The 20,858-nt window shown below is 43.7% G+C and overlaps 1 protein-coding gene across 2 annotated transcripts in view; it reads left to right on the top strand.

Annotated features, from left to right (window-relative positions):
- The first annotated feature begins 8,571 nt into the window (after nucleotides 1-8,571).
- Nucleotides 8,572-20,858, top strand: part of TARBP1 (TAR (HIV-1) RNA binding protein 1) — a 40,853-nt gene continuing 28,566 nt past the window's right edge. For both annotated transcript variants that reach the window (XR_008449108.1, XM_054062423.1), the window contains exons 1-9: nucleotides 8,572-9,408; nucleotides 9,507-9,604; nucleotides 11,500-11,569; nucleotides 12,410-12,558; nucleotides 13,470-13,522; nucleotides 15,053-15,150; nucleotides 16,292-16,427; nucleotides 17,452-17,548; nucleotides 19,614-19,703. Coding sequence is in view for 1 of the 2 variants with exons in the window: in XM_054062423.1 (XP_053918398.1) it covers nucleotides 8,586-9,408; nucleotides 9,507-9,604; nucleotides 11,500-11,569; nucleotides 12,410-12,558; nucleotides 13,470-13,522; nucleotides 15,053-15,150; nucleotides 16,292-16,427; nucleotides 17,452-17,548; nucleotides 19,614-19,703 (1,614 nt within the window). In the remaining variant the exon portion in view is untranslated. The remainder of the gene's footprint in view (nucleotides 9,409-9,506; nucleotides 9,605-11,499; nucleotides 11,570-12,409; nucleotides 12,559-13,469; nucleotides 13,523-15,052; nucleotides 15,151-16,291; nucleotides 16,428-17,451; nucleotides 17,549-19,613; nucleotides 19,704-20,858) is intronic.

Genomic DNA, 20,858 nt, shown 5'->3' with positions numbered 1-20,858 from the left:
AAGGGAGAGGTAGTATGGTCAAAACAGCAGTCTATGAAACAGATCTTCACAACAGAAAGGTCTAATTATGCAAAGATTGCTTTTGTTAAGCCAAAGTCGGGGATATGGATGTGGTACAATGTCAGCCCAGACAATAATTTTAAGCATGTGGGCAGATAAGAATGAGTGTCTCTCAGGCAAATTCTGTAGCTAGAATTTGCAAGATACCGGATTTGTTCCTACTTCACAATGGAGTTTGGAAATACAAACATGGAGCTAGCTCCTCAACAAGAAGCTTGCGGTCAGCGGTAGTTGACACACTATAATAACAGCAGACATACGTTCAGATGGGGATGTAAGAATCAGACTGGGATGCAAGCGTCGAAATTAACACTGAAAGGGAATTGGAGAGGACAAACTCCAGGCTCACTATAAGTGGGTAGCAAGTTCAGAAATGAAAGGGAGGAGGAAGAGAGGCAATAGCTGGAGGGAGAAGTTGAATTTCATTTTAAAATGGTTATGATTAAGACATGCTTGCATTGTGACATGAAAGAGCCAGAAGAAAGGTTTAGAAGCTATGTTGGGGACACAAATGAGAAAAAGCATGAGAGGATCAGGAGATCACAGCACAGCCAACTTGTAGAAGTGTTGTCTTTCTTCTTTCCCTTTCTCACCTCTTGTAACTCAGTAACTGTCCCTTTCTAGTCCTTCCACTTCCACCCATCTTGTCCAGTTCCATCTGAACCTAGGAGATCCATATATGTCTGTACTTGGGTATGAACCTTTACCATATTATCCAGTCCTCTTTTCCAATCTAAGCTTCTCACTGCAAGTGCTGTCTTGAAGTAAGACTTGTGTACAAGCGACGTACACTGCTGTTTCTTTGCACAACAGCAGTGAGTGAATCTAGAAGAGGATGTGAATATACCTAACTGTTTGATAAAGTTTATTGTATGGAGAACATCTGTGCTTTTCATTTCGTTCTGCCTTTTTATTGTGGTATAGACATGTGGTGGAAAACTTTCTGCATGACTCTGTTTCAGAAATCTCCTATCTACTTCTCATGCACACAGTGGGAGAGGAAAGAAAAGGCTATATTAGGTACCCATTCCCCCTAGAGATCTTACACTATGCAGACATGCTCCAGCAAGGAAAGAAAACCACACTGCAGGTTCAGCTAAGCCCTCCTCTTTATGAACGGTGCAGAATTACCTGTAGATGTGCAGGTGGTATTATGGGATTATAAAAGTTTTTGTGAGAAGAAAGGTATTTTGTGTGATCCAAACCAACCATCGACATGAAACTTAAAGACATATACTTGGCCTGGGCTCTAATAATTTAATGTGGTGCCTCAGTTCAGCAATGGCTTTACAGCAATGGCATCACACATGCCTCTAAAAATGTAAGTGGGGATTTCCAAGACTTATAAGTAATTGTCTGTAGTTTATACTGTACTTTTGTCCATTATCTTTTTCCAGTAAAACCATCACTGGATTGATTGGTCATCCATGGATTGTTTCTAGTACAGAATTGCCTTATTCTGTGATTAGAGAGAAGAACATTTGCATCAGAACAAGTACACATTTGTCTAAAAGAGTATGTGGTTCAATAACGCATTAATTTTTTAACCAGGGGTGTAAGAAAGGAATCTCAGTCCTCTTGTATTGCTAATCTGGTGTAGCATTATGGGCCCTGATGAAAACCAATGAACTACTATTGTTACATATCTGAGTTGGAAAAATCGGCCCGAACTTGGTCAGCTAGTTATCATGTGCTGGCCAAATTATCAGAAAAGGTGCTGTTATAAATTTGAGATAAGAATTGACAATAATATGCATTTCTCATTTGTGTCCTGTCTCTCATAGGCTCAGCAATATTATCAAATGTCACAGAGAGACTCTAGTTAAGGGAGAGGAGTGTATAGTAAGCCCTACATCTGCTACAGGGAGTTGAGAAGTACTTTGTGGTCTGTAAATAGTAGTGGCCTGTGAAGAGGACATATTCAGACTGCCCACCTATTTCAGGGCTGTTTGCTATTGTGGTGGACTGTTTTTAATGTTTCAGGTAGTTCCTCCTAGTCTTAGGTTTCTAAAACAGATAAATCTGATTGAGGGACATTATCTCATATGACAGAAACAAAGAAAGCAGCTGCAGGCTGTCCTGTCTAAAAAACTCCAAGCTATTTCTAATCTAGTCCATATGCTGAGGATGGAGAGGACCTGGATAGGTAAGGGAATACGTAATATCTTCTAAATAGCCATACAGAGTATATGAGAGATCTGCAGGTGTGGAATGTTCTGATTGCTGAGGCTGGTGCAGTAAACCAATGCTTACTGCTTTGGCTTACTGCTTCTAGGCTTTGGGATCCTAGAGATGGCTGCAAGCTGGTAGGCTGGGGGCCTATGTGCAGGGCTGGCCTGGGAAGAAGGCAAAAAAGGGTTGGGATAAGCTTGCAAAGTGGAAAAAAATTAATGCAATATGGTCTTTGTTGAGGTAGAGTTATGTGTTGAGCTGGAAAGCACAAATTTAGGGTCCCAGAATAAGGATGCTTAATGACTATGGCACAAAGGTGTGAATGCTTTAACACTTGCCATTTAAAATTTACAAAATGCTTCTTCTTGCTCCTTTTCTCTGTCCACCTCTCCATATCCACCTTTCTGGTGGTGGTGTTGTTGTCAGTGTTGTTGTTTTCCTTTCCACATCACATTCCACTCAGAAGCTCCTCTGCCTGATCTCTCACAGTCTTAATTTCTCACCTACTTCTTTTTGTCTGGTAAGACTATCTGCAATGAAACAGTTCAAATTTAAAGGCTGCTGTTTAACTTAGATTTGACACCCTGCTGTGATAAAAATAAAGGCAAGACTGAATTCAGACAGTAATGGAGAAATAGCACAGCAGCTTGTATTTTAGTCCATTTTGATTACTACTTGTCGTGCAGACCTTTAACGCTTCATTTAGTTAAGTCTTACAGGTCCCTAGAAGGGAACAGTAAGATTGTAATAAAGAAAGGATACTCTGCTTGGCACTTTTTCAAACCTGATAAAAGAAACACCCACAATTCATTGGACTGCATGCTGTAACTGAGAAACAAAAGAATTACTGCAGACATCAGAGCAAATGAAAAAGCAAACAAAATGCATTATGGCATGAAAGAGATTTCAACTGTAAGCATTCTATTTACTAACGTACATTATGCTCATGCCTCCCTTGAAAACTTTTTGCTTGTGTGTGAAACAAAGTACTAGGTTTTACTTTACACGTAAGTAAATGTATCAGTTCGAACTGTTTTCTTGAGCTTTTGCTCTACGCTGTATTTTATGTCCAACTGAACACATGCAGAGTGGTAAGGCTTACAGAAACCGTGCTAGCTAGTGGGTTTAAAATAATTCCTTTCCACCTCCTTTTTCTAGATTACATCACGTGTACAGTCATACTGTAGGTCCACTTCTAACAAGAAGCTTCAGCCATTTTGCCATCAGTATACTCTCGAGGATAACAAATTCCTAAAAAAGTTTGGTGAAAATGGATGGTTAGGAAAGGAAGAGACTGTACTCATGTGATTTGGAGAGACTGATCAAGTGGGAACTCGCACTGGAAAATTCCAATACATCTTTCTTCTTCAACAGATGCCTAAGGAATTACAGCTTAGCCACTGTAACTCCTATACTCATTGGAAACCATGTTGTATCCATGATGCTGCACAAGGAACATGCTGTCCATTGCTTTCATAGGAACAGAAGGTTTCAGGTTTGCATTTTCCTATGACCACGTCTTCTAGGAGGGTAGTTTGCCACCATTTTTTATGTGCCAATTGTAGAGCCCGACTTTGCTTCTTTCATTGCCTTAAACATTTTGTCTAAAGGCTGGCCATTTGTGTCTTTGTTTTGTGGCACCAGCAACGAATAGTAGAGGTAGTGCAGTAGCAGACCTCCCCAAGGACCAAGAACGGACCTTGGGATATCGCCTGAGGACCTTGTCTGTGACACCCAGTACTGCTCTCCCTCACCTGGCTGAGCTCAAGGTCAGGAGCTGGCTGCTACAGGGGGAGCTGATGCAGAGGCGGGCGCTGCCTCCCCTCACCTTCCTCCACCTGCCAGACTGCCCAGGCTGGACCCTCTCAAAAGACATGTGGCAAGACCATCCCAATACGTGCTGGTGGGGGTCAGACGGGCCTTATACAAGAACTCACAAGGGGAGGAGATTAATGACATGGACTCTGATATCTTGGATCGAAGACCTTTATTGCTCTTAGCGAGCTCCTTATATACACAATGTTATGTTGCATCTAAAACTTGGCATCATTTGTTCAGTTACAATCATTTGTTTAGTTACAAACAACTGTTCACGCGTTTATACTACTATGGGTTAGTTGCTACTGTCCACAGGCCTAGATCAAATGCTTACTTGGTTAATTAGCTTTGCATATTTTACATGCTTTTCCCCTAAGTTTTCATGATTTCTACTTTTCTAGCTCTACCTCCCTCTCAGCTTCTGGGCATACAGCCATAGCTTACTGTTGCTATCTGTTGTTTCCTCTTACTACACCGTTCATGGTCCTTCAAGGGCATTGTGGCCTTTGTTAATATAAAATGTTTCTACAGCAAGGAACCATGGGGGGTCTTTTTTTCCCTCTCTCTCTTGCATGGCTGGCTCTCACTCCCACTCCCACGCTCACTTTCTCTCTCTTGGAACCATCACTTCAATCGGACCAGTCTGGACCACATGGCCTGGAAGAAGCTGCTGCTGTGACTACATGTTCCTGAGGAACCACTGTTGCCCATTGATGTGGTGATTTCTTTCCGTTTCCCTTCTCTTTCTTTCTCTCCATCTCTCTCCCATTACCCTACGGTGTGTGTGTCGGATCAGACCCGAGAGACCTTGGTTGCGTTTAGGGATCGGATTGTGATCTGAACAGGTTGGGATTTGTTCCTGTAACTTTGGGAAGTTGCACCCCCACCTCCCGGCTGTGCACTTGTGTATTTTGGTATGTTAGTGTTTGCTGGAGCCAGGATAAATGTTGCTTTTGATTTTCACCCTGACAATGACCTTGTTGGCCTCTGTATTGCCGCACACATAAAAGAACCATACCCCTTCAGTGAGGCTTGGACGCGAGTGTGTGGCTCGTGGGTCCCGGGTGTGACACTGATCTGTAAATTTTTGTAACGGGAATTGTAATCTTGTATAGTGAATTTACACTTACTGGAAATCAGCTTGCTCTTCTTAGTTATGCTTTGGGTACACTAGTACAATAAACTGCTTGGGAGGCATCCTCTGACGCCAGTGCCCGTGGCCTGGACCCTCATAAGAAGCTAACAGTACAGAACCAGTGCCCAGGGAATGCCTCCCACCTTTCTCTGAGGCAGATGCAGGGCATTTGGGTCAGCTTCTGGGAGGCTGGGATGACAATGTAGACTGGTTTCAACAAATTACCTTGGTATAAATGTTAACAAGAAGCATGACAGACAGGAAAACTCTGCATTTTGTGTATTAATACTGCCTGAACTTGTGTTACAATGTGCATGAAGCATAAAGACAGTTTCTATGGCACACGGTGAAGGAACTCTACCCTGCAAACACCGTTCTGACACCTGAGTTGTCACAGAAAAGAGGACAGACGTTCCTCTGGCATTTATGCACTACTCAGCCCAAGGAAAGGTGGAGGACAGATGTTCCTCTGGCATTTATGCACTACTCAGCCCAAGGAAAGGTGGAAACTCCTCGGAGAACACTGCCTTGAGGCATGGTGGAAGGATGCTGACAGCACCGACTCACATCACCCCAGGGCATCGCTCCTGGACACGGTGCTTACCCCAGACCACTAGCACAGGGACACAGTCATCCCACCTCGCCACCACTTCAAATGCTTCAAATGCTGTGCCTCCCTTACTTACCACTGAGGTAATTTGTTTGCTGCTTTTTTTTTTTTTTTAAATAAAAACATCCAGTCTGTCTTGCTTTCCTCCAGGGATGAGCGAGTTGAAGCTCTCCATGTCTCTTACCTCCCCAGCTCCTTTCCAACCTGCAGTATAGGACTTTCCCTTCATGGCCACAATGCAAACCAGCATACCACCAACCCCCTGAAAAACCTTCGCTCAGACCACCTCCATACCTCCCCCACTCCAAGTTAGACCCCCCTCCAACTTTCATTTTGACATCTAACATAAAACCAGTCATAATTATAATGAACTAGTTTTATTAGACTACAGATTCCAGCCACATTTCTGTGATTTTTACTGCAACCATGGCATCTGAAAGCTGCTGCTAAATGAAAGCAAAAATTCCTGTGTGATCACACGATGCCAGTAGCACTAAGAAAAATATCAACTCTGATGAGACTCACAAGACCTGCAGTAAAAACAGGAAGAGTGGCAGCACTGTGCAGATCTGCTGCCAGCCGCATCCTCCACACCTTTGGCAACTGATTCCTGCTCTCCAGGCTTGTATCAAAAGGGGTCACAGCACCATGAGGGAGTTCCAGCCAAGCACTGATCTCAGCTTTAATAGCACCATTGCCAAATCAGCCCTCAGTTCCTCACTGGAACAGGCTCCCCAGGGAAGTAGGCATGGCACCAAGCCTAACAATATTCAAGAAGCATTTGGACAATGCACTCAGACACATGATGTAAATTTTGGGGTTGTCCTATGCAGAGATAGGAGTTGGACTCGATGATCCCTGTGGGTCCCTTCCAACTCGGGTCATTCTGTGACTCTGATTCTCAGAGCATGCAAACTCCAAAGACACAGTCATAAAGGCAACTTGTGCAAATTTGCAACACAATGGGTCCAGACGAAAGTCTGTCAGAAAGGGAAAACCAGAAGCAGAGACAAGCCAGGACCTCAAGGTCTGGGCTGCAAGAGGGAAGCTAATAAAAAGGCACCATCCCTTTGCAGGCAGTGAATTGTTGCTTAAACCCAAGGGCCACAGGCAGCCTTGTCATCTTAAAGGGGGCAGTTAAGTCAAGAGATTTCCTAGGTATGAAGTTGATCCATAAAGTGCCCGCAATAAAGTAGGGTAAGTGGAATTTATCATGGCACCATATAGACTGTAGGGTATTTCTTAGGCCTTCCTGTGCTTGGCCCGTGAAAACACACAAGAGGTCAGGCCTTTGGTCACAGACTACAGGTTACAGGCTTGTGGAAGAATGGCTGGAAAGCTGCCCGGAGCAAAAGGACCTGGGGGTGTTAGTTGACAGCTGGCTGAATATGAGTCAGCAGCATGCCCATGTGGCCAAGAAGGCCAACAGCATCTTGGCTTGTACCAAAAATGATGTGGCCAGCAGGACCAGTGAAGTGATTGTGCCCTTGCACTCAGCATTGGTGAAGTTGCACCTCAAATACTCTGTTCAGTTTTGCTCCTCTTGCGACAAGAAAGACATTTTGCTGCTGGAGTGTGTCCAGAGGAGGGCAACAAAGCTGGTGAAGGGGCTGGAGCACAAGCCCAATGAGGAGCAGCTGAGGGAACTGGGGTTGTTTAGCCTGGAGAAGAGGAGGCTGAGGGGAGACCTTATCACTATCTACAACTGCCTGAAAGGAGGTCGTGGAGAGGTGGGTGCTGGTCTCTTCTCCCAAATAACAAGTGATAGGACAAGATGGAATGGCCTCAAGTTGTGCCAGGGGAAGTTTAGCCTGGATATTAGGAAAAATTTAATCACCAGAGGGTTGTTGTCAAGCGTTGGCACAGGTTGCTCTGGGAAGTGGTGGAGTCGCCTTCCCTGGAGGTGTTCAAAAAACGTGTAGATGTGCCACTTTGAGATTTAGTTTAGTAGACACAGTGGTGTTGGGCTGACTGGATGATCCCAGAGGTCTTTTGCAACCTTAATGATTCTATGATTCTACAATTCTACGATTCAAGGCGGCTGGGTGTGGCGATGAAGGAGACGCAGACCTCTCCATTTTCTCTAACTATATTCTTTTAATCAGCACGACATACAGAAATCAAATTAAGAAAGTACTACCACTGCTTCTTCTACTACTGGCTTCTCTCATTCAGGCAGATCTTTACACAGTTCTCGGTTTTCCAAACTTCAGACAAACAGGATGTTTTTGGCTTTGTCTATTCCACACTCTTGTGACTGTTTTCAGTCATATCTCCAATTCAGTTATTCTCAGGCATTTTTTTCCAGCCTGGCCTTCTCACACACTCAAGATATGCCATCCTGTGTGTCTAGCTCAGAATGCCTGGTCTTTTTAAGAATGTTTATTCTAATATGCTTGATACTAGTTTCATGCTTTATTAGTCCCAATTAATCCTCACAAGCTTCTAGTGCCTGAAAGGGGCTACAAGAAAGCTGGAGAGGGACCGTTCACAAAGGCTTGTAACGATAGGATGAAGGGTAACAGGTATAAATTGGAGAGGGGCAGATTTAGACTAGGCATAAGGAAGAATTTCTTCACCATGAGGATTGTGAGGAACTGGCAGAGGTTGCCCAGGGAAGCTGTGGATGCCCCATCCCTGGTGGTGTTCAAGGCCAGGTGGGATGGGGCCTTGGGCAACCTGGTGGGAAGTGGGAAGTGCATCCAACATGACTCCGCCTGCCCCCCACCCCCAAGCCAGGCGGGTGCCGCCCCCTCCCCGCGCATGCGCAGCGCTGCCCGCGGCGGCGGGATGGAGGGTGTGCTGGCCGATGCGCTACTGGCCGGCTGCGGGGACCCCTGCGCGCTGCTGCGGGCCGTCTGCGCGCCGCTCTCCGCCGAGCGCGTGGAGGCGCTGCGCCTCCTCCTGCAGCGCCTGGCGTCGGGCGGGCTGAGGCCGCCGGGCGAGCCCGAGGCGCTGCGGAGGGCGGCGTGGGAGCTGGCGCTGGAGCGGTGCCGGCCGCTGCTCTGCGGGGGGGAGGCGGAGGGGAGCGCGGAGCGGCTGCGGGTGTCGCGGGCGGCGCGGGGCGCGCTGCGGCACTGCGTGCAGCTGTGCGGGGCGCCGCTGGCCGCGCGGCTGGCGCGCGACGCCCTGGCGGAGCTGGCGGTGGGCGGCGGGGCGGGCGCGGAGGCGGCGGTGGAGGCGCTGGCGGCGGCGGCGCCGCTGCTGGAGGAGCCGGAGCTGGCGGAGCGCTGCGCGGCGGCGGCGCTGGCGCTGGTGCGCGAGGAAGGCGAAGGCGAAGCGGCGGCGGCGCTGGCGGCCGGGCGGCTGCTGCCGGCGCTGGGGGGCAACGCAGAGGCGCTGCGGCGTGTGTGGGAGGGTCTGCTGGGCGCGGGGGGGGCGGCGCCGCGGGCGCTGCTGGCGCTGAGCGCGCTGTCAGACGCGGTGCTGCCGCGGGGCCCCGGCGCGGCCGGGCTGGACGCCAGGCTGAGCCCGCGGTTCTGGCGGGCGGTGCAGGGCGGGCTGACCGAGCGGGACGCGCTGTGCCGCAAGCGGGCGCGGTTCCTGCTGCAGAGAGCGCTGGATGCCAGCGGGCACGGAGCGCGGCTGCGCTGCCCCACGGATGGCGGAGACGGTACGGGCGGGGCGGCTCCCTCCGGTTGCGTGAATGAATGAGTGAATGAATGAATGAGTGAATGAATGACGGGGGTAACCTGTTCTTGCTCTTGCCAGACCCCAGTCTCTTCTGGTGGTGCGTGGAGAAGAATGAGAAGCTCGTGCAGTTTTGGGAAACTTACATTTTGATCATGGAAACTTTGGAAGGAAACCAGGTAGGAGCGCCGTGAGGGATGTGCTCGTCCTAAGTTGTGCATTTCCAGAAATTGTGCTTTCCCAGAAGCCAACCGCATCCTGGGCTGCATCAAAAGCCGTGTGGCCAGCAGATTGAGGGAGGGGATTCTGCCCCTCTGTTCCTCTCTTGTCAGACCTCATCTGGAATATTGTGTCCAGTGCTGGAATCCTCAACATAAGGATATGGAGCTGTTGGAGCAGGTCCAGAGGAGGGCTGCAAGGATGATCAGAGGAATGGAGCACCTCCCATATGAGGACAGGCTGAGAGTCCAACTCTGGTTTTGCAAAGGACAACCCCAAAACTCACACCATGTTTCTGAGTGCATTGTCCCAATCCCTATTGAACACTCATAACTCGGTCATAGAATCACAGAATGGTTTGGGTCGGAAGAGACCTTAAAGATCATCTGGTTCCAACCCCCCTGACATGGGCAGGGACACCTCTCACCAGACCAGGTTGCTCAAAGCCTCATCCAACCTGACCTTGAACATCTCCAGGGATGGGGCAGCCACAGCTTCCCTGGGCAACCTGTGCCAGTGCTGCACCACCCTCATTGTGAAGGATTTCTTCCTAAAGCCTAATCTGAATCTTCCCCTCCCCAATTTATAGCCATTCCTCCTTATCCTATTGCTACATGCCCTTGTAAAAAGTCCCTCCCCAGATTTATTGTAGGCCCCTTCAGGTACTGGAGGTTTGCTAATATTGTCAGGCTTGGCGTCATGACTGCTTCGTTGGGGAGCCTGTTCCAGTGCTCCACCACCCTCTGAATGAAGAACCTTTTCATGATATCCAACCTAAACCTCCCCTGGCCCATCTTCCTGCCATTCTCTGGTCCAGTGGTTTTGTTAGGCAAGACTTTTCCAGTTTTGGAGATGGAGAGTATCCAAGTAAGCATTAATAGGAATACTTTTATTTCAGATTTTAAATACATAAAAACCAGCGTGTATAATTCATTTCGAATACATTCTGAACTCTTTTCTGTCTTTGGAACAATTCTGGTTAAAGCAGTTGGTTGAACTAAGGAGGAAAACCCTGGAGTGCAGCTTAGTGCAAGACCACAGGTAACCAGTTTTTTAGTTAAAACCGAGCTATTGCAACTTTTCTTCTCCCGGGTAACAAGGGACAGGACAAGAGGAAACAGCCTCAAGTTGCACCAAGGGAGGTTTAGCCTGGACATTAGGAAATACTTCTTTACTGAAAGAGTGATGAAATATTTGGACAGGCTGCCCAAGGAAGTGATGGATTCACCTACCCTGGAGGTGTTCAAAAAGTGTGTAGACATGGCACTCTGGGGGCTGGTTTAATAGGCATGATGGTGGTGTACTGACAGTTGGACTTTATGATCTTGGAGGTCTTTTCCAACCTTAATGGTTCTATGATTCTTCTTGCTGGAGTAGAATGTGTCTGTATGGTAAAGCACTTGTGGCCCTGGATGAATACCGAGTTTTACTCAGCATGCAGTGTACTTGGCAGAAAGATTCTTGTTGGCTTAAGGCTTTCCTCATTGCATGGTGGTTGCGTGACTCCCTCTTTGTCCTGTAACTGAGAGAAATAGTATTTACCAAAATGCTTAAGTTCAGAGATTTGTGCTGTTTTATTATACTTCTGGTGAATAGAATGGTTGATTATTAGGAAGTATTGTTCTTCTGACATGGCAACATGTAAGTATCAGTTTTTCTTCAGTGCCAATCTGCAGCTGGGTGTTGTATACAAAGCGCTGGGGTCAGTTGCACAGGCGTTGCAAGTTTATTTAATTGCAGTTGTATTGCCAATTACTTTATTAATGCTGTTGAGAGTAAATTCTTGATGATGACTAAGTGCCCATTCTTAGGTTTGAGATACAAATTAACTACACACATCTGATTTGCATTTCAGATCCATGTCATAAAGCCAGTATTGCCAAAACTAAACAGTTTGTATGAGCTTGCGATATCGGAGGAAAAAGGTAAGGCTTAACTTTTCTGAAACATCATCTAAATATTAGGCAGTTAAGTCCCACATTTTTCTGTACTGTTTTAGCAGCAGCTTTTTGTTAAGGTTTGTTTCTCGGATGAGGTGTTTTATGGATGTCTATTGCAGATTTTGTAGGTCTGCTGTGTGCATAGGTTGTTTGGCAAACGTGCAGAGGAACTGCTGCTCTGGTTCAAGATGCAACAAGAAAACCTATTGTACGCGTATTGCTTTCTATGTTATTAAGAAATAAAATATTTTTTCCGTCAGCAAACCTAACTAAATGGTCCTTTTTCACTGTTTTCCTTTACTTAAGCAAATGTGAAAATAAAACAAAGTCAGATATTCTTGGGGTGCGTTTTATGAGCCAAGCACAACTGCTTCATTGGAAGTAGGGAAAGAAGAAATAAAATGAGTGCTGAGACAGCATGGTGAAATGGAGCACATCTGGTTAGGTAGTGCAAGATGTTAAAAGTTAAAGTACAGAGATTTGAAAAGGGGAAAGACTGCTAAGGTGGAAGTGTTGCAGGTGAATACAGTTTTGAGGAGAGTTGCAGGAAGAAAGGATGTGGGTTTTGCATTTGTTAGTCCTTTTAATTTGTAACTACTAAAATGTGGAGGGTAAGTTTTGAAAACCACGTTAATAAATATTTTTTTGTATTGGAGATTTAGCAGGGTACTCTTATAAATAAATCTAGTAGCTCTAATCCTCTTTTTGAAATGTTCTCTGAACGTGGCTGTGATGCTGTCCGGAAAGTCACTATGTTGTGTGTTAGTATCTTAATGTGTCACTGTAATTTCTGTGTCAGTTTAGAAGAATTTGCATTTGTAACAGGTTGTTGGTTGTTTCACCCATCATGGCACATGTGCATTTATAAACGGATGTTTGAGAGTGAGAATAAAACATTGACAAAGGAAGGCATTCTTCATTTTCTGGAGCTTTATGAAAAAAAGCATCTTCCAAATCCGCTTGGTTTTTCAGAGGTAAGGATATTACTGTTACTTGCCAGAACAAACAGAGGTTTTAATTTATAATATATCTTAACGCTAATTGCCTCAGTAGTGTTGCAATGAGACATGTTCTTTAAAAATGCCATCTTATTTAGCTGTGCAAGTGATAGCAATATTTGTGAATGGGGTCAAATATATAATTACTTGAAAAATGATCTGGCTGGGGGGAATGTGGTTTTGAGTGCAGTCATTCGTTCCTGCATTTCAAATTAATAAGCACTAATTAAAGTTGGCTCCCAATTTATTGACATTTGTTAGCAGAAGTGAAATTCTCAGATGGGTAATTGGTGCTTCAGGTTTTCAGAGCCCCTGAGCCTTTCCAAAATCATTAATTAATAGTAATTGATTGGACAGTGTCTTGGATAAGCCTTATCGACAGATTTTGACTCTGTGCATAGTGTTTCCTGCTCAAGAATGGATTTTGAAGATCCATTGCTAGGTAACCCTTTGAGGACGTGCATGTCTTTGCAGTATAATCGTGTATTACTGTATCCCATTAAAACCCATAGTTTAAAATATTCCATATGTGGGAAGAAAAATTGTAAATCTAAAGTTCCTAATTTTTTTTATTAGTATTGTTTGTAGATTGACTCCCCAACCAGCCTACACCTTAGTAAGAAATGATTTATATTACGCTGTTGTTATTATTACTTGCCTGCACCTTTCTTTTAAATGTATCTGGTGAAAAAATTGCTTTGCTTGCTTATTCTCCCGTTCCCCTTCTTATTAATTCTCTCCTTTTTTTTGTTCATGCTACTAGCAAGAATGTGCTCCAATTTCAGACTCTGTCCTTTTAAAATCTGGTGAAATAAGTCTAGTTAGCTTCTGTATAACAGTGCATTGCAAGTGTACATTTAGCCATTGTCCTTGTTTCCTTTAATCAGTTTATTATTGGACCATTAATGGATGCCCTCTCAGAAAGTTCCCTCTATGGCAGGTAAGCAACTGTTGTTTTCTTTAATAAATATATTAATTACTGGAAATGTATTCTAATAATACCATTTTGAGTGTGTGGGTAAGGAGTTGGATAAAGGAAAACACATTAATAAACAAGTGGTGTTGCCGAACTCCCTGACTTGTAAAGAGTTTTTCAGGAAAGGGGGGTGACTTTGGGTAAGATGAAATAGGTTCAATATCATCCTGGTAGTAGCAACGTAGGGGTGCCTCAAGGTCCTGGTTTACACCTGATATGTCTGATTATTGTTTTGGAAATTAATCATTTTTCACTGGAGACTGTTTGAGGTTGGCAGATGGCAGTGGCTTTCCTTGGTGTAAATACATGAAGAACAGGTAAAAGTCTGAGGCGTTACAATTTGCTACGCCTTCAGTGTACTGATTCAGTTTTTGTGCTTGTTGCACGGAGAGTACTGAGAACTGGGAATCAAGTGTTGAATGCACTTCATGCACTCAGCATTATACCAGATGCCATGGCGTGGGTGATTCGGCTAACAAACCAATACTTGGTTCGGAACGATGTTGGTGGAGCCTTGACTGGATGACCTTGATAGGCAGCTAGAAAAGTTGACATTATCTGTTTATGCACCTTTTTTTGGGAGATGGGAAAAGTGACTGTCGCTTAAACTGGTGATGAGTTTGGATTGGGTGAGTCTGGATAAAGGGGAGTCAAAATAGTTTGTTTAATCTAAACATGACAGGACAAGCATGATGCCTTTGGGCTCTCACAGCGGATGTGTTTCTCTTCTCGGTTCGCTGGCTGCAGCATGCTTTCCATGGGCATACTGGGGGAAAGCAAGTGCTATGCTAGGGCTGTGTTGGATCAGTGCTTTATAATCTCTCTTAGCTTCTCTGTTTCTGGTGAAGGCGTTGGGATATGTGAAAGAGGGTGCATGTTTGAGTATAGCAAGAATATATGGACTTCTTGTCATTGATATCAGGCTGTATGAGAGAAAACTGTAAAATCTTGTGACTGATGCTGATCCTTGATAGCTAGGATCCTCAGATTTCTAACAGAACACAGAGTGTCTCTGTTGGTCTCATGGAGTGTTTCTTGCATCTTTGCTTAAAACTTTCTGTGCTAGTGGGTAGTTCTCCAGATTGGACTGGTCATGTCCCTGCTGCCTGCCATCGATCTCGTTGCGTGAAGGCCCACGTTGTTCTGTGGGTGCAGCAGGGGGTTGAACTGACAGTGACATCTCTTACTGAGGGCTCAATGTAAGATGTTTTCAGACTTGAGTAACTTGACTTGAGGCTGCACTTGAATGCCAGTGTGTCACCACCAGGTCCTTGTGAGGGTCATGCTGCTGTGACTGTCCCTGTCTGCTGGGTGTCTACTGGGTGCTGCTGGAATACTGGGATAAGTGGAGGATGCAACCTGATGGACTCCATCTCTTGTGGCCTGTTGCAGCAGTCTCTGCAGTGAATTAGCCACTAAACTGCACATTGTTTTTGTTTAGGGGCAGTCCTACTGTTATCAAATAAATAACTGGCTTGTTTTAAAACCCAACAGGACACCAGGTCAGCTAGTAGGAGCCTGTCCTCCTTTGGGAATGAGGCTACAGAAGTTTTTGGCTACTTATCTCATGCTTCTTCCAGAGGAAGAAAAAGGTATGTTTCAATTTCACCTTTATCTTTTTTTTAAATAAAAACTATGGGCCCATTTTCTGTGTCTCATGTAAACGTTTACCACTGTTTCTCCACATTACTTGAGAGAAAAAAGTAGTAGTTCTTCTTGTGGCAATGGAGTTTACAGAGAAGAGAGAGGTCTTCAGAGACTTTGAGGGATGCTGCAGTATTAAGACACAAAATTGGTTTAGGTGCAAACTGAAGCAGACTTTTACTTTTTTTCTTGAAAAAAATGAAGTCTTAAGTTCTGAAGGTGAGCAGCATTTGCAGATTCTTTGTTTGTCAGCATAGACAATACTGTCCTGAGCAAAGTCTTTAGTCCTGTTCTTTTTTTGTTTGTTTGTTTGTGGGTTCTTGCTGTGGGTTTTCTTAATTTGGGTTGGGTTTTTGTGTTTGTTTTTTTTTTAACTTTTTGGCCGGACTTTTTTAGTTATAACCTGTGTAGTCTGGCATTCAAAAGAGCCAGTCCAAATCAGAAGTTGAATAAGAATTCTTTTATTGTGAGGTTGTATAGAGGAAGATTTCTGAGATTGTTCCAGGTTTTGGTGTTAGTGTAGGCTGGAAAGGAGCAACCTTTGACAGACCATAATTTCATGTGGTATAATTGTATTAAATAAGGGTAGAACCAGCTCTGTTCAGGATCCTGTATCTACAGGTACGCATTGTGGTAAGAAACACCTTTAATGTTTGTAATGCCACAGAGGCCTTATTCCCCTGCCCTGTCCCTATGCAAATATTTTTATTGCAGAACAGAGGGTCTGTGATTAGCAACCCTAGGACTGGGTGACCTGCCATCACATGAACTGAGTAGCAGTTTAAAACCGGGATTGTTTAGTGTTCAAAACAATCAGAGTTAAAATTTCATTACTGAATATGGTGATTAGTGCAGATCACCAAAGAAAAAACATGGTTTATTCCTGGTTATCTCCTTATCATATTACCTTTCATATTACCCTTTCAAAGGTACTTTCTTCATTGAAATAATTAGGAAATTATTCTGTTGTATTTCACTTAATTTTCAGTACTGATGGTAACACTGTCCTGCTGCAGTCATTGTCATTTAAATGCATTGAAAAACATGAAATCATTCTAGATTGCTTGTTTTGTTTGCTTTCGTTTTAAGGTAGTTTCCTGTTAAAATTTATTCAGAAGATGACAAGTAGGCATTGGTGTGCTGTTCCCATTTTGTTTCTTTCTATGGCTCTGGCATATATCCCTGCCTGTAAAATACTGGGCACTGAAGGACTTCATGCTTTAAGGTAAAATGTGCACTGCCTTGTGTTCTTACAGACTTCTTGTAAACAAATGTGCTGCGTGTCTGGAGAGACAGGATATAATTCATGTTTGTTACTTCAGGGAGGATATGATGGCTGTGCACAGGAATGGAAGGTTCTGTGTCCTTTATGTCTAATTCACAGAGGAAAGCAATTAATGATCCAATGTATTTATCTCTCTGTGCAATTTAAACAATGTGTATGTTGAATTTCATTCCTTTGTCATTGCTTCTCTTTTGGCATAATTTTTTTCTGATCTTCCATCCTTTTTAACTGATACATATAAAGCTTCTTCCTTTACTGTAAAACCTTGCTCAGTGGCAGTTGAGGCTGTATGGAAACAACCCACAAAACTGAAAGACTTGTAAATAAAAGGCTAGGTGAAAGTTCTTGGCATGCATATTGAATACTCACACTTATGTTTCTTAAGTGTCTGCTTTCACTTTCTACAACCACTAAAAATCAGTAATTATTCCAGTTTAATAAAAATGCGAGCTTTCAAATAAAATATTACTGATGGTTGAAGGGATATTAGATAAAAGTAATTTACCAAAAAAAGGCAAAAAAAGTCAGACATCTCTGCTGATAAAAGGTCATTGAAGATTTCTCTTCAGTTTTGTGTGAGAGTGAGAATTTTATGGCAAATGTGTTCTATTTCTGTATTTGTTAGGAATAGAAATGCAAATATTTAATTATAATTTTGAACTGATGTGTTTGTAGGGATTGTTCCTTTAGGCTTGGTTTTGTTTTGCTGCCCTGCCCTTGTGCTTCTTATCTTATTAGGTATATGCTTATCCAAGTTTTAATATCAGTTTTTGAAAGCATATACAGCAGTAGTCTTGGTTCCAGATTGTGTGCTGTCTGATCAGGTGATGATTGTGTTATACTTAGAATTGGTTTGTTAAATACAATCTAATATATTGGAAATGGTTAATAATTAGCAAATACATGAAAATGTTTAAGTTTCCTAGGTGTGTGTTTTCTGCAGTGCTATTTTTCCTCTTTCCAGAGATGTCCTTCAGTGTACTATGATTACACATCAGATTTTGTTACGTGGAGCTGCTCAGTGCTATCTTCTTCAAACAGCTATGCATTTGACAGTTGTGGTGAGTTAATTTTTTTTTTCTTCCTGGTGTAATAGAAATACACTAAGGCTTTTACAGGGTAAACACAAATAAAAAAAAAAAGCTGCTAAATACAGTAGGAGACAACTGATTTGCTGCATTTGTGGTTTTTTTTTTTTAATTGACTATTAAATTGTTCTGTGTAGGTGTGGATATGCCCCTGTTTACTTTGGCTTTCAGAAGATGTATTTTTCATTTACCTTTTATTCGTTGATGTTTTGTTGGGGTTTCATGCAGTAGTTATGGAATAGTATCCTCTTATAATATCCACTGTAAAAACTCAGCTTTTAGCAGATGGAAACTAAATGGATGTTTCTTAAATACCTAAGAGAATAAAAGTATTCAGAATATCAGAATGCTAACTACTGCTAATGTTGAAATAGCAAGACCTTAATTATTCAGTAGTCAAAGTATTCATGTTTTGGTTTCTTAGAACATGCTTACTTTCTAGATGAGTTGACTGTATTCTGTGTTGTGTGTTATGGCTATAAACTTGTCTGAGTGGAATTTCCTTTTGGAAATACAGAAATAATAGATATCGAAGGTTCACTCTTTTATGTACATTTGTTTAAAAGATATCTTGAGTGACTAGAATTATTATTCTAGTAATTCATTAAGTTTCAGATAGATTTTATTACTTGTGAAAACGAAATTGTGTTTCTTGGTAGACATAAGTTGGTCCAAAAGTCACGGAGAGGAGAAAGTCAATTTTTTTCTGAAACTTTTGCCAGATGACAGCAAACTTCTTGAGTCATTACACAGATGTTATCTGTTGTATATTATATTGGCAATGATTGTATCTTGATTAGTTTGCCAAACTAACCTGATCACCTTCTATGACAAAATCACTCAACTACTGGATGGGGGAAAGGCTGTGGATGTAGTCTTCTTGGGCTTCAGTAAAGCCTTTGACACAGTTTCTCACAGCATTCTGCTTCAGAAACTGTCAGCCTCTGGCCTGGACAGGCGCACACTCTCCTGGGTTGAAAACTGGTTGGATGGCCGGGCCCAGAGAGTGGTGGTCAATGGAGTTAACTCCAGCTGGAGGCCAGTCACAAGTGGAGTTCCTCAGGGCTCAGTACTGGGTCCAGCTCTGTTCAATGTCTTTATCAATGACCTGGATGAAGGCATTGAGTGCACCCTCAGCAAGTTTGCAGATGACACTAAGCTGGGAGGAAGTGTCGACCTGCTGGAGGGTAGGGAGGCTCTGCAAAGGGATCTGAACAGGCTGGACTGCTGGGCCGAGACCAATGGGATGAGGTTTAATAAGACCAAATGCCGGGTCCTGCACTTGGGGCACAACAACCCTATGCAGCGCTACAGACTGGGGGAAGAATGGCTGGAGGGCTGCACAGAAGAGAAGGACCTGGGGGTGCTGGTTGACAGCCGACTGAACATGAGCCAGTAGTGTGCCCAGGTGGCCAAGAAGGCCAATGGCATCTTGGCTTGTATCAGAAATGGGGTCACCAGCAGGTCCAGGGAGGTTATTCTCCCTCTGTACTCGGCACTGGTGAGACCGCACCTCGAATACTGTGTTCAGTTCTGGGCCCCTCACCACAAGAAGGATGTTGAGGCTCTGGAGCGTGTCCAGAGAAGAGCAACAAAGCTGGTGAGGGGGCTGGAGAACAAGTCTTATGAGGAGCGGCTGAGAGAGCTGGGGTTGTTTAGCCTTGAGAAGAGGAGGCTGAGGGGAGACCTTATTACTCTCTACAACTACCTGAAAGGAGGTTGTGGAGGGGAGGGAGCTGGCCTCTTCTCCCAAGTGACAGGGGACAGGACTAGAGGGAATGGCCTGAAGCTCCGTCAGGGGAGGTTCAGGTTGGATATCAGAAAAAAATTCTTCACAGTAAGAGTCATTGGGTACTGGAACAGGCTGCCCAGGGAGGTGGTCGAGTCGCCTTCCCTGGAGGTGTTTAAGGAACGGGTGGATGAAGTACTTAGGGACATGGTTTAGGGAGTGTTAGGAACGGTTGGACTCGATGATCCAATGGGTCCTTTCCAACCTTGTGATTCTGTGATTCTGTGATTCTGTGATTATTTTCTTCAGGAGAAAGTGTCTCTCTCAGAAATGTCAAGCTTTCTTCTGTCCCTTAGACCAGAGGAGTCTTTACGGAGAGATACTATGTTATGGATGGAGGTGAGAAGTGAAGCTCGTTTTACGTTCATTAGACATTTTTAATACCTCTACAAATGCATGATTTATTATTGCTAATCTAATATTTAAAAAGTTAGCTACTTTTGCATTGGTACTTTCTGGTGTTTCTGGATGTGGAATCCTGACGAATTCATATTTCACTTGATGACTGTGTTGTGTTTTGTTTTGGTTTTTTAATTCTATGGCAGGATTAATGCTAATCCTAAATAAATTTTTTAGCAGATTCAAAGCAGAAGAATTCTAAGTGATTGACAGTAAGGTAAGGTGAGCAGGGAGAGAAATAGGAGTTCTTTCTTCCTGCAGAAATTCTCAATCCTTCAGATGAAAGCTCTTTTTTGAGGCAGAGTTTTTTACGATCTCCTTCAGGGCTTGTGTGCTCCAGTTCACTGTTCCGTAGAGTTTGTGTAGGTATTGCAGCTGTTGTGTGTAACCATATTGAAATGCAAATCAGAATCAGGTTTTACTCAGAATTTTTGGTCCTTGAATACTGGTCCTTAAAGAGACTTTGTATGTTCCTCACAGTTTTTTGCATCGTTTAGTATTTAGGATCATTTGCCAATATTATAAGAACTAAAGTCACTGTTGGTTATCCCGTACTAGTATGTGTAATCTCATCCATCGGGGATCCATGTTCATTCCTCTAGACTGGTTGGTAACTTCATAGAGAGTGCAAAGCAGGGAACCTTATGGAATCCACAGAGCCATAAGCTGGGCTTCTCTGTCTACCTCTTAAGGATACCAGGTGGATGTAACATGCTCAGCTGAAGCTGCTGTTTCTCATTGGATTCTGTATGCAGCTATTTCTGTACATTATATGTATTCTTTGTTGCTACTTTCTTCTTATTTCCCCTCAGCTATCTGTTGTAAAATTTCATTTAATGGGAAAGAACACTTTTGTAAGTTTGCTGTCTCTTTAGAGGGCTAGTCTGTTAGTAGGAAGCATGTTTCCCCTTCTTTTACTTCTGAAATTACCGTCCAAGATAATGTGAATCCTGATCTCTGAATGGGACAGTATTTGGGCCAAAAGAATCGTATAAGAGCTGCATCTGATTTGCATGTTGTTTGAATGAACCCAGCACTGGCAGGAGTAACAGGGTAATATCAAAGAGAAAAGTGTGCCTATCATGTAAAGCGAGA

This window comes from Cuculus canorus, chromosome 3 (assembly GCF_017976375.1).
Source record: "Cuculus canorus isolate bCucCan1 chromosome 3, bCucCan1.pri, whole genome shotgun sequence".
NCBI lineage: Eukaryota > Metazoa > Chordata > Aves > Cuculiformes > Cuculidae > Cuculus > Cuculus canorus.
Note: the sequence above shows the minus strand (reverse complement) of the source record. Positions and strands in the feature narration are given on the sequence as shown.